We start from the raw sequence: 14,089 nt of genomic DNA, 5'->3' as shown, positions 1-14,089 counted from the left end.
ATGTTTTACAAACCTGCCGGTTGCAGGTTGTGTGGGTATACACACTGGTGGGGAAAGATCTGCGAATGATAAGTAAAACATTTACAACTGATGAATTGTTTACACTTTAGATTAGGGGATGCAGAAACATTTGTAAATGATTTATTCATGATGTGATCTTCAATGGAGGATAAACATGTCAATGATTGACATTTCAATTATTTATATTTGATTAATTATATATTAACTAGTAACTTATTAACCATTGACTAAGGATCTGTTTGATTATTTCATGATATTCTTTTTTTTTAAAGATAACTTACGACAGATTCATAAATCGTTAGCATATTACTATCATTTGTGAACGTATAGTGATGTTTTGTAAATTATTAGTTCATCATTATCTAATCACTCGTACATGATTTATAACTTAATCTACAAAGCATAGATAAAATAGTAACATATCACTTATTAATCGTTTATGAATGCATAGTTATGTTTTGTAAATGATTAGTTAATTATTAACTAATTACTTGTAAATGACTTGTAAATAAATTAACAAAACATACACAAATTGTTAGCATATCACTTAGTAATCTTTTATAAATGTTTTGTAAATGTTTATTTCATCATTAACTAATTGCTTATAATTTACTTACAACTGAACATTATTATAAAGTGTTACCGACATACCTTCATGATATGTGGACACCGACAACAAATCAATATTAATTCAGTATATGTTTTTTGTTAATTTTTTGGGCCCAATGTTATGTTTATATACATACATACATATATATATATATATATATATATATATATATATATGTATATATGTATATATATATATATATATATATATATATACACAGACTCATTGAATGTTCAAGGATAAAAAATATATATTTTTTAAATTTTACACTACTTAACACACATTTAGTGTTTGTAATCATTTTTCTTATATGTGGCCCAATCACATATTCTGGAATATTGGGGACCAAAAAGGAGTATTTTAAGAACCATTATAAATTTTATTCCTTTAGAAAATATATTTCCTTATGTTCTCTTTGGAGTGTTTGTTAGTTTGTCAATGTACCTGCTGTTTTTGTTTCTGCTTCTAAATAGTAGAAAGTAATCATATTTCCCCCAGTAAATTGTTGTTAAGGTTGCTACATCTGTTTCTGTTCATTTCTTGGTCTGACAATTGAGTGGGGAGTCATATTTCTCTTTTTATTTTTTTATTGCAGCTTTCCCATATAGCATACATCACAATGCTGGATTCAGAGGCAGAGTGAGTTTAGCTTGAGCAAACTTTGGTTTCACGTTTCAAGAGGATGGATTGGTTTCGTTGTTTTGTGTTATCTTTGATTCCACAAAGTGATAGCAAATGTACGTAAGTTTCCTTTTGATATCAGTTCTTTGTATCCAGAAATATCTTTTTTTTTTTTTTACTGATTCTTTACAAATTAGCAATTTTGAATGTGTTGACAAATACAGACTCTTAATAGCCACATTATGCCATGAAATCTACAAAATATTATGCTACAGGGCAAAAATGTTAAGCTCTGCTCCTGGTGCACCCTCTAACACTACACATTTTGTCTCCTTTATCTGACATAATGACTCTGACTGAAACCTGAAGATGCTGCCTCCACAGGCAACATACCGAAATAGGAATGTAACAAGACACATCCGAATTCAATAATCATTTCACATCCTGTGTACTTAGATACTTTCTTCTACTGGTTTATTTTTGAAGGCTGCATCATACTTATCTATATCCCTAAACCCCATCTGAATTTAGCATAACACCTGCTCGCTGGTATATTGTTGTCTTTATTGAATAATTACCCATATAAAGATGTTTTTGTTTGTTGAATAAATAGAGAAGCAGCATTAACCCATGCTAAACCATACAATTCAGTCTTACAAATATTCTAATAGCCTAGGTAAAGTTAGATAAATGTTAATTCAGTTTTGTATGTCAATAATTTTTTTTTTTCTAAAGTAATTGGCTATTTGAAATGCTTTAGTCAGAAGTCAGATAGAGCATTATTACCAATTTGTTTTGGTGACAGAAGCTTTCAGTACACAGAGATAACAAGAACAACAACAAATGGTTATAATATGATATTAAGATAATGAATGTACAGGCGTGGTAAAGATGGAACATGGATGGAACTTTTAATTGTATTACCAAGTATGTCATATTTCCTTGTATCCTGTCAGCTTCTCTGTGTATAAATAGTCCAGTGTTCTTTTGCATGGTGTAGAGTTTTTGTTTTTGCTTTGGTTCTCCCTTGTATGATTTTTTAAGGGGTCATGAACTGCCTTATTGTAATTGTTACGGGATGAACGAGACGAGAGGCAAGCGGATCCAATTGCGAACTTTTATTTAATGGACGAGGCAAAGACATGGTCAGACAGGCAGGGTCAAAATCACAGCAAACAGGTATGTTGGGGCGATGCACAATAGAAGTCCGTGAGTCAGGCGTGGGTCGATCCGTGGCGAACATAATCCATAAAGGGGCTGAGCGAAGGGAATAATCCGTAAACACGAGCGAGGGTACAAAAGGCAGGCGGCTAGACAGACGAGAACGAGAAGACCAGGCGATAGAACTAAACACTAGGAACTTGGAACCGGGAACTAGGAAACACAACAATAACAACAACAATACTCCGTGAGTGCACTGAGGGGGAGCGGGGTTTTTAAGGATGCCTGATTGGTCACGGGGACTGACGCAATAAGAGCGGTGGAGGATGGGAGATGCAGTCCGAGATTGATAGTGACAGTCAGAGTGTGTAAGTGATGCGAGAGTGACATCTGGTGGTTGGTGGACAACGAGACACAGACCAGATTCGTGACATAGCCCCCCCCCAAGGAGCGGCTTCCAGACGCTCGAGGGAAACAACAGTCCAGGGGAGCGGTGGGGTGGGAGCGAGACAGGGCGAGGGCTGGAGGACCAGGTCCATGAGGGAAGCCCAGAGATTGAGGCAGGACCGACAGAGCAGGTACCCTCCAGGGTGGGGCCGGAGGCGGAGCAAGAGCCCTCCAGAGCGGAGGTGGAGCAGGAGCCTTCCAGGGCGGAGCCGGAGGCAGAGCAGGAGACCCCGGGACCTTCCAGGACAGCACCGGAGGCAGAGCAGGAGGCGCCGAGGCCCTCCAGGGCGGAACAGGAGGCGCCGAGGCCCTCCAGGGCGGAACAGGAGGCGCCAGGGCCCACCAGGGCTGAGCAGGAACCCGCATAATAGACTGGGACCTGGGGAGAACAGTGACAGAGGAGGCAGACAGAATGAGGGAAGAAGCAGAGAGTTTGTAGGGGGGCGCCACCTTCAAGGGAGGATCCACAGCCACGGCTGACACCTCAGGAGGCATTGGCGCGGCTTCTCCAACTGACGGGACCTCTGGAGCAGACTTGGGACCAGACGGGGCGTGACTTGAGTCTGGGCCGTCAGGCGGGGCGTGACTTGAGTCTGGGCCGTCAGGCGGGGCGTGACTTGAGTCTGGGCCGTCAGGCGGGGCGTGACTTGAGTCTGGGCCGTCAGGCGGGGCGTGACTTGAGTCTGAAACCGCTTCGGGAAGACCGGCCATGATGGGTGCCGACTCAGGAGCAGAAAACATGACGTGACCAGGCTGTGGCTTGACTGAGATGGCCTGAGCAGGCTGTGGCTTGACTGAGATGGCCTGAGCAGGCTGTGGCTTGACTGAGATGGCCTGAGCAGGCTGTGGCTTGACTGAGATGGCCTGAGCAGGCTGTGGCTTGACTGAGATGGCCTGAGCAGGCTGTGGCTTGACTGAGATGGCCTGAGCAGGCTGTGGCTTGACTGAGATGGCCTGAGCAGGCTGTGGCTTGACTGAGATGGCCTGAGCAGGCTGTGGCTTGACTGAGATGGCCTGAGCAGGCTGTGGCTTGACTGACGGGGCTTTAGCAGGCTCTGACGTGGCGGCCATCTTGTGCGGTGGCTCTGGCGTGGCGGCCATCTTGTGCGGTGGCTCTGGCGTGGCAGCCATCTTGTGCGGTGGCTCTGTAACTTCACTTGAGACAGGAAACACAGTTTTAACCCGACTTGACACAGGAACAACAGTTCTAACTTCACTTGCCTTAGGAAGAGCAGCTCTGACTTGACTTAACACAGGAAACACAGCTCCAGCTTGATTTGACACAGGAACAGCAGCTGTAGCTTGACTTGACTTGGAAACTTGACTTGAATCAGGAAACGCAGCTGCAACTTCATATGGCTCAGGTATAGCAGCTGTGACGTGACGAAGCTCCGTTCTCGCCGCCATTTTGCGAATGAGCTCCAAGTTCGCCATCATTTCGAGAAGCCGATCCAACGCGGCCACCCCTGCTTGAGCGTGCTCCAGCAGAGCCGCCGTGTCGTGAGCAGGCCAGGCGGCGGGCGTGTTCGTGGCGTCGCGCTCCGGCGCGGCCGCCATTTTGCGAGCCGGCTCCACAGTAGCCGCCATTATATGACCGCGCTCCGACGCGCCCGCCACTCCGCGAGCGGGTTGCGCGACCGGCATCACTGGGGTATCGCGTTCCTCATTAGCGACCCCCACCGTGAAAGACGAGCCCACAGTCAAATAAGTACAGTCCATACCTGGATGATGTCCGTGAAAAAGTTGCTGGATCCTTGTATGACGGAGTATTCTGTTACGGGATGAACGAGACGAGAGGCAAGCGGATCCAATTGCGAACTTTTATTTAATGGACGAGGCAAAGACATGGTCAGACAGGCAGGGTCAAAATCACAGCAAACAGGTATGTTGGGGCGATGCACAATAGAAGTCCGTGAGTCAGGCGTGGGTCGATCCGTGGCGAACATAATCCATAAAGGGGCTGAGCGAAGGGAATAATCCGTAAACACGAGCGAGGGTACAAAAGGCAGGCGGCTAGACAGACGAGAACGAGAAGACCAGGCGATAGAACTAAACACTAGGAACTTGGAACCGGGAACTAGGAAACACAACAATAACAACAACAATACTCCGTGAGTGCACTGAGGGGGAGCGGGGTTTTTAAGGATGCCTGATTGGTCACGGGGACTGACGCAATAAGAGCGGTGGAGGATGGGAGATGCAGTCCGAGATTGATAGTGACAGTCAGAGTGTGTAAGTGATGCGAGAGTGACATCTGGTGGTTGGTGGACAACGAGACACAGACCAGATTCGTGACAGTAATAGACCATTTTCTTTTGACTGCAAAAAAGGCTAAAGCGTGATTAAAAACTGTGGAAAACCTGTGGGGGTTGAGTGAATTTGGAAAATTCTAGCAAATTCTGTGCTATGGGGCCAGAATCCTTAGCAACTCCACTGGATATGTTCAGATTCAACTCTCATGTCATGTCATGAAAGTTGACACAGTGCCACCTGCTGTGGACTGACTGGGGAGAAATGGACTTGAGTTTAGAAAACTTGAACTGGAGTCTAAACTTACAGAGAAATGCAATATGAAAAACATTGTCCTGGGCCTCATGCTGAAGGTGGAGCAATGATGTTGCAAAAAGGATTCATAACTGTATATATATATTTTTAATAATAATAACTGTAGTTTTTTTTCTAGCATGGAGAAACATTTAGCTTAATCTTATCAAAAAGGCAAGGGGCTACTCTTTTCTACATTTTTGTATTTTATTTGTTACATTACTGTGAGGGCTTTATGAAATTTTACTCCAGTAAGGTATTTACAGACCATATTGCATGACAATAACATGACACTACTACATATTTAAAATGTAATGCTCTTTCTTATAATTTAGTGACTACAAAAAAAAGACGTGCATGTAAAATGATGCAACTGATGATGATGTTGCGAATGATACAAATTAATAATAAAAAGACTACTTACAGGCATATAATCAGTGTGAATTACTACTGGACCTCTATTATAAAATGAATCTTGGATCATGCCATTGAGCAGTGCCCATTTTGAGAAACATGATGGCTGTGGTACAAAAACAGTTATCACTCCGATTATCGTAACAGCCGGTACTTTCATGAAGTCATAAAGTATGTTCATATATAATATGATTTTCATTTAGTTCCAAAGGGCAATAATTAAGAACAAGATGATAAGTACTGTAGACTGATAATATGATTTCATTTCCCTGCTCTAAACAATCCCAGCCTGAAGAAGAAGGGTCTTATCTAGCAAAATGATCGGTCATTTTTTTCGGAAAAAAAAAAAAAAAAAATTGTATACTTTTTACGCACAAAAGCTCATGTAGCACAGATTCTGTGTCCTGAACGTGCATCCCAAAGAATGTGCTACATGAGCTATTGTGCTTAAAAAGTATTAAAAAAATTATTTTCCGAAAAAAATGACAGATTGTTTTGCTACATAAGGCAAGGCAAGGCAAGGCAAGGCAAGTTTATTTATATAGCACATTTCATACACAGAGGTAATTCAAAGTGCTTTACATAAAAGGAAGTAGAATAATCATAAAAACAATAATAAAAACAATAAATCACAAAAAAGGAAGTAGAACAATCATAAAAACAATGATCACAACAATAAAACAAAAAATGTAAAATGTAAAGATCCTTCTTCCTTGCCTGGGATCATTTAGAGTTCTTTGAAGCTGCATTTAAACTACATTTTGACAGCTCAAAATTGGGGCACCAATGAAGTCCATTATATGGAGAAAAATCCTGAAATGCTTTCCTCAAAAACCATAATTTCTTCACGCCTGAGATAGAAAGACATGAACATCTTGGATGACAAGAGGGTGAGTAAATTATTTGTGAATTGTTGTTCTGTAAGTGGACTTCTCCTTTAATGTCAATGGCTGTTTCTCAGTTCCAAGAATGCAAAGAAGGGACTTGTGTTCTTGTGGAGAACGGTTTTGCCAGGCTTCCTTGAAAGAACGAACTCGGAAGGATGCGAGAACACAGAACGCGTCTTTGTGAGAACTGATATGCACTGTGTTCTTGCTGTTCAACTGACAGTCCCAGCAGGGACACTTATTTCATTTTATTATAGACAATACTTTCCTACTATTTTATAGCTTTTTAAAATTAATATGCTAATAAAAAGTACGACAGGCTTTCTCAATTAAAATAATGCAAATCAAAACGACAAATGTTTACTTTCACAAGCCGTCATGTAAGCGTACTGGACAATCCTGTGAAAACTTTGTCTTATAAGAAACAAAAGAAATAGTTCTACGTTTACTAAAGTCAACAGGCAATTGAAATCATATTATCAATCTACAGTAAACTATCATCTGGTTCTTAATTATTGCCCTTTGGAACTAAATGAAAATCAATATGAAACTACTTTAATCAATTTTATGACTTTATGAAAGAACCGGCTGTTATGATAATCAGAGTGATAACAGTTTTTGTACCACAGTCATCATGATACTCAAAATGGGCACTGCTCAATGTCAATGTCATTTGTTTTTTTTTTATTACTAATTTGTATCATACGAGACGTCACGTATTTGCACGCTTGCAGCGGGAATGTCTGCAGAACCTGATTTTACCAAGTACGACATGTCCCTGGATCAACATCTTTGCTGACCCTGCAAGAACATTGTGATTAACCAATCAGATTTGAAAAATCAGTTTATAGTTTTTGTGAAGTTTAGGCTTACAATCAGTGTTTGGTGCTTGTACATTAGTGTCATTCATCTATTATTTCCTCTGATTTTAGGGATTACTCATGGGTAAGGTTAGGTTTAGGTGTAGGGATGTGGTCAAGATTAAATTTTTGGATTAAATTGTTGTTCCAGGGTCAACAAAATATGTTGACCCAGGAACACATCTAACTCAGCAAAATCAGGACGTGCGGAAATGTCTTATGTGAGAAGTTTAAAGCTAAACTAAACAAAGAAAGACAAGAACTAATGAACACAAACTAGAAGAATAAAGGTACGTTCACGCCATATCGTAATTACAATTATTATGAGATATCAACTTGTAAAAAGTGTTCACATCCTCAGAGAACTACTAATTACAGCTTGTGAACTGGGAGCTTTCTGAGAGCTACCTCAGACTCATTAGCCGTTATGTTTAGGCATTGATAGTGTGATAGTCCCAGTGCAATGGTGTGAACAGCTCCAAGTAAAATGCCACGTGTTATCATCTCAAAAATTCAGTAATTACAGCATGACGTGAATGCAGCATAAGAATGAAACTAAAACCAAAAGAACTAATAGTCAGTGACAGTAAGTTACCTAACAACCTCTTATCTTTTCCTGGCTTTGATGATTATAAGCCCTCTGTTTAATCTGCATCTGGAATTTTTTTTCTCAACTCTTTTTCTTATATGATTTTTCCTAAATGTAATTGAGTATTCCTGTCAGGGATTTGGATTTTTGGCCAGCTGTATTTTTTCTTTTTTGTGTGTGTGTGACTGTGCTTGTGTGTTTGTGAGTTGGTGGCTGATTGCTGAATGTTAATCACCTGCTGCCAATCAACTCATCTGCATCCAGAAATTAAACTCTGGGTCTTCAGTCATTCTCTGCTAGATTGTTCAGTTTGACTACGTGGTACTGGGTTAAGGCCTCTCAGTGTCTTTAGACCAGTTTTTGTGTCATGTGTTTTGTAGGAGTACTAATTCTGTTTCTCCTGTGCTTTAGACGTCACTCCACCTGTACTGATCCTGTGTTCTGCTTGCCACGCCTGATCAAAAAACTACTCTATCAACTCTACCAACATATCTCTGGAGTGTTTGGTTTCCAGCTCACCTCAGCCAACAATCTTCAACACCAAATGAGATATGGATTGTTTTACTTGACTTTTGGCAATTAATTAATTTTATTTGCATCATTTTAATTTGTGTTCTGATTAAAGTCATTTATGATTTAGTAAATCTGCATTAAAATTCCAATATCCCTTAGTATTAGACGTATTAATTTGTATTAAACTGAACACACAATGATCTGTAAGGGAGCATTTGAAATACTACATTTAATTGCATAACTTTCTCGATCTTGAAGTGGCATTTGGTTTGAACCATAAAAAGTGTTTGGCAGTGGGGTGTAATTTCCTCCATATATCAGTAAATGAATTTGATAAACATAAGTCTTGAATAATATTTAAAAAAAAAATAAATTCAGAAGGATGTCTATCCATATATTCATCTGGTATCATGTTAAAATCAGCACCAATTAAAATATATTCTGTAGGGTAACTAGCTTTGAGGTCTTTTGTTACTGTCTCCAAAAGATGCTTGAGCAGACATAGCTCATGAAAAGTTGTTTTGTATTTAGCTGCATACCAAAGTTCAAATCTGGTGAATGACCTACGAATTCATAAATTATTAAACATTTTATCTAAACAGCCATTATTGGCAAACACTAAATTCGAGTAACTATATAATTTATACTCATAATGTAGTTACAGGTGCATCTCAATAAATTAAAATGTTGTGGAAATGTTCATTTATTTCAGTAATTCAACTCAAACTGTGAAACTTGTGTATTAAATAAATTCAGTGCACACAGACTAAAGTAGTTTAAGTCTTTGGTTCTTTTAATTGTGATGATTCTGGCTCACATTTAACAAAAACCTACCAATCTCAGCAAATTAGAAGACATCATAAGACCAAAAAAAAAAAAAAAAAAAAATGTTTTTAGTGAATTGTTGGCCTTCTGGAAAGTATATTCATTTACTGTATATGTACTCAATACTTGGTAAGGGCTCCTTTTGCTTTAATTACTGCCTCAATTCGGCATGGCATGGAGGTGATCAGTCTGTGGCACTGCTGAGGTGGTATGGAAGCCCAGGTTTCTTTGACAGTGGCCTTCAGCTCATCTGCATATTTTGGTCTCTTGATTCTCATTTTCCTCTTGACAATACCCCATAGATTCTGTATGGGGTTCAGGTCTGGTGAGTTTGCTGGTCAGTCAAGCACACCAACTCCATGGTCATTTAACCAACTTTTGGTGCTTTTGGCAGTGTGGGCAGGTGCCAAATCTTGCTGGAAAATGAAATCAGCATCTTTAAAAAGCTGGTCAGCAGAAGGAAGCATGAAGTGCTCTAAAATTTCTTGGTAAACGGGTTCAGTGACTTTGGTTTTCAAAAAACACAGTGGACCAACACCAGCAGATGACATTGCACCCCAAATCATCACAGACTGTGGAAACTTAACACTGGACTTCAAGCAACTTGGGCTATGAGCTTCTTCACCCTTCCTCCAGACTCTAGGACCTTGGTTTCCAAATGAAGTACAAATCTTGCTCTCATCTGAAAAGAGGACTTTGGACCACTGGGCAAGAGTCCATTTCTTTTCTCCTTAGCCCAGGTAAGACGCCTCTGATGTTGTCTGTGGTTCAGGAGTGGCTTAACAAGAGGAATACGACAACTGTAGCCAAATTCCTTGACACGTCTGTGTGTGGTGGCTCTTGATGCCTTGACCCCAGCCTCAGTCCATTCCTTGTGAAGTTCACCCAAATCCTTGAATCGATTTTGCTTGACAAGCCTTTCAAGGCTGCGGTTCTCTCGGTTGGCTGTGCATCTTTTTCTTTTTCCTTCCACTCAACTTTCTGTTAACATGCTTGGATACAGCACTCTGTGAACAGTCAGCTTCTTTGGCAATGAATGTTTGTGGCTTACCCTCCTTGTGAAGGGTGTCAATGATTGTCTTCTGGACAACTGTCAGATCAGCAGTCTTCCCCATGATTGTGTAGCCTAGTGAACCAAACTGAGAGACCATTTTGAAGGCTCAGGAAACCTTTGCCTGTATATTTGAATTCATTTTTTTTTATTTTATACATAATTCTACTGTATATTGCATATACACTCACTGGCCATTTAATTTGATACACCTTATGAGTACCGAATTGGACCTTGCTCTAAAAATTGCCTTTAGAATTGCTTTAATTCTTCGTGGCACAGATTCAAGAAGGATTGGGGCACCAATGAGATTCTGGTCTATATTGACATGACTGCGAATAGCCTCTCAATTCCCTACATCAGTTATTTAGAACTAGATGTAGAGCTTTGTGGGCGAGTGGTCTTCACCAGGATTCTCCTGGTGGTTTGTGTACTCATATTCCTGGGGTTCTGGGAATGAACATTCTGAGCTGTTGCTACCTGAAGCTCTTTGCCCAACATGGCATGAGTCTTTTTGATGTTCCTGTTGTGTCTTCCTAGTTCCGTTGTTGAGGCCTTACAATATTGCCATCACATGGACTCCCAGCCAGTTCTAGACTGGGAGGGGAGAGTTAAAGTGCATGCCACCTGTTCTGCACAGTACTCAAATTGTACAGTACTGTTTGAGCCTCCAGATACTGGTCTTCCAGGTTTTCTGGCATCTGGTGCTTTAGTTTGGGTGGACTGTGGTACAGTCTATGTGCCGGTGGTTCATGTTAGTTGCATCATTGTTCTTTATGCCAGCATGGCTTCAACTTCACCAACATCACAGACACCAGTGGGTGGAATGGACGATGCAACTGGTGCATGCACTGGCTGGTGCATCCAAGGGTGTTTAGTCTGTTCCTGGTAGTTTCATTGGACATTTATTGGCTGCATGACCTAATGAGATTTTGGCCCTTGATTTCACAGTGTTGGGGCCCTCAATTTCCGGTCTTGTGAATGTGTTGGTCATATCTAAAATATTTACAAAGTACAACCTGGCTGTACCCACTAGAGACCAATGAGCTAAGACTGTGGCCCAGGTCCTGGTGGTTTCATTGCCTGGCTGTTATTGTCTGTTTTTAAGTCTGTTTTTGCAATGAAATTTGGCCCTTGACTACACAGTTTTGGGGCCCCATTTATTAGTGTCTTGTGACCTTATTACCCATTTTTAGGGCATTGTTCATATCTAAAATAGGTTTTACAAAGTTAGAGAACTTGAGCTTGTGCTCAAAGCCTTTATTTATCCGTCACACCTACTATGTTCAGACCAATCAGTCATGTAAGACTGTGACCCAGTGCCACCTGCTATGGACTGGCTGGGTGACATGGTTGAGTTTAGAAAAAGTGAGCTGGCTGAATTTACAGAGAAATGCAAAATGCAAAAACATTGTCCTTGGCCTCGTGCTGAAGGTGGAGCAATGATGTTGCAAAAAAGATTCAGAAATGTAATCTAAAAAAAATGTTCTGGAATGATACATTGCAGGGATTTTGCACATTTTGAGTAACACAATGGCTATGGTACAAAATTTGTTATTAATGTGATGATCATAACTGTAGGTACTTTCATGAAGTCATCAATCTGATTAAAATATTTTCATTTATAATACAGATCATGATGTGCATGTAAAATAATACAGTTGATGATGACTGTAGATTGTACTGCAAGATCAGCAGGTTTTTCCCTGTAATCTGATAATATAATGCTTTTAATAAACAAAGAACAAGTAACACAATGTGGTCAGGGCTTTTGTTACCTTGAAGTCATCAAGCTGATTAAAATATTTTCATTTATAATACGACTTACTGTAGATTGACTGCAAGATAGCGTTTTTCCCTGTTGCTTTTAATAAACAAAGAACAAGTATGTTCAGGGCTTTTGTTCCTTGTAAGACAACGTTTGTTCAGAATTCTCCAGTATGCTTCTTAATGTTAATGTCTCTCTTCAATTGGCAGGCTGCACAAGACAGGCAGAAGCAACTGACACAACAGTCATTAAGCATAGATCCCTGGAGAGAAAAGACAAAATATACATACATTATTTTGTGGTAGATAGACAGATAGATAATTAGATAGCCTAAAAATAGTGTGTTAATTGTACTAAATGTACACTTTTATTTCAAATCTTAAAGTATACTTTTAAAAACGGCAGATTATATAATATTAATAAAATAGACCACTTAACTGTATTTAGAGAGATACTTTCATGACCGTGACACAACTTAAGTACACTTTTAAGTGCAGTATGTAATAATATTAAATTATTAGTTTTACTTTATAGTACATTATAAACCATTGTTTTAATATTCTTTTATCATGCTTTATTTTGATGTGTTGGCTAAGATACTGAAGCACACGAAAAGTCCTTGTACTTTATTACATCAGTGTTATATTTAAAGTTAATATATTATTTCTATACTATATTACGGCTTTATAATTACATATATATTTAAATACATAACAAGCAATTTTAACTGAAGAGACTGAAAACGTTTTGCACATTCTGCACCTGTGCACTTTTGCACTTTATTAGTGGCCTCTGGATAATACATTTATGTGTGCTTTACCATTTTCCATGCGCAGATCTTTTGTATTTTTTCAAGTTTTATTTGAAATGTATATTTTAGTTTAGCATAAATGCTTGTCAGTACATTTGGAAGCGCATTCAAACCATATTTTAAAGACAATAGAAGTAATTATGAAAATGCAGAATTTCTTGATAGATAGATATAGAGACAGACAGACAGACAGACAGAAAGATAGATAAATAGATAGACATTTTGATACCAACTTGTATGTTGTACTTAGTTCTGTATACACTTCGGATTGGCCAACATAAACCACAGCAGAAGCACTCATTCATGTCGTTGGCAATGGAATAGCCCAAACAAGGGAGACAGAAATAGCCGTAAGTACCTAATAAAAATATATGACTGATGTTAAAGTCACATTATGGTTACTTAGACTTTATAGATTACAACTGTAGTAACAATATATTTATTTAGTGTCACTGAAATCACTTACATACGCTCATGTCATCACAGCAGCTCATTAAATCACTGTGAAAGTCTTTTGGTGCACATGCATCCGGCTGAGATGTGAGCGCCATGATCTAGAAGTAAAGAAATGTGAGGCATCAGGAATATTTATACTGAAACACTTTTTTCAAAACTGCAAAATAATACCCCCAAAATGAAGTATATTTAAACATACGTACCTTTGCCTTCTTTTTTGTTGAGTCAGGAAACTCTTCTATGCACTGAAACTTGCACAGAATGTCTTTATATACAGTTGGGAAGTCACATTTTCAGACACACCCATCATAAAAACTTTATACAGACAAATGCGCTGTCACATCAGCAATTCTTGTGCACCATTGCTTTTACAAAAACAGTAATACAACATATAATTACAGTTAAATATAGTGTAAAATATTGTTATGATGTAAAATAAATGTTTTCTATTTAAATATATGTATTTACATTATTGACCCTAAACTTTTGTACTGACTTCTTCATTGAAGAG

General features: G+C 39.2%; 1 protein-coding gene across 1 annotated transcript; it reads right to left on the bottom strand.

Annotated features, from left to right (window-relative positions):
* Positions 1-12,347: 12,347 nt before the first annotated feature.
* LOC127171561 (placenta-specific gene 8 protein-like) lies at positions 12,348-13,803 on the bottom strand. The gene is made up of 4 exons (XM_051120284.1): positions 13,782-13,803; positions 13,589-13,676; positions 13,356-13,480; positions 12,348-12,573 (listed from the first exon to the last, which is right to left on the bottom strand). The coding sequence occupies exons 2-4, from the start codon at positions 13,671-13,673 to the stop codon at positions 12,469-12,471; spliced, it is 315 nt and encodes a 104-aa protein (XP_050976241.1). The 5' UTR covers positions 13,674-13,676; positions 13,782-13,803; the 3' UTR covers positions 12,348-12,468.
* Positions 13,804-14,089: the final 286 nt, after the last annotated feature.

Source organism: Labeo rohita, chromosome 10 (assembly GCF_022985175.1).
Source record: "Labeo rohita strain BAU-BD-2019 chromosome 10, IGBB_LRoh.1.0, whole genome shotgun sequence".
Taxonomy (NCBI): Eukaryota; Metazoa; Chordata; class Actinopteri; order Cypriniformes; family Cyprinidae; genus Labeo; species Labeo rohita.
The sequence above is the reverse complement of the archived record's forward strand: the minus strand, read 5'-3'. Positions and strand labels throughout refer to the sequence as shown.

What these genes read in the sequence shown, in the direction of transcription:
- LOC127171561 (XM_051120284.1), bottom strand. Translation starts at nt 13,673, where the DNA reads ATGGCGCTCACATCTCAGCCGGATGCATGTGCACCAAAAGACTTTCAC. An exon ending in CTGTGATGACATGAGCGTAT is followed by an intron (nt 13,481 to 13,588) that starts GTAAGTGATTTC and finishes TATTTTTATTAG; the next exon opens with GTACTTACGGCTATTTCTGT. An exon ending in GAACTAAGTACAACATACAA is followed by an intron (nt 12,574 to 13,355) that starts GTTGGTATCAAA and finishes TTTTCTCTCCAG; the next exon opens with GGATCTATGCTTAATGACTG.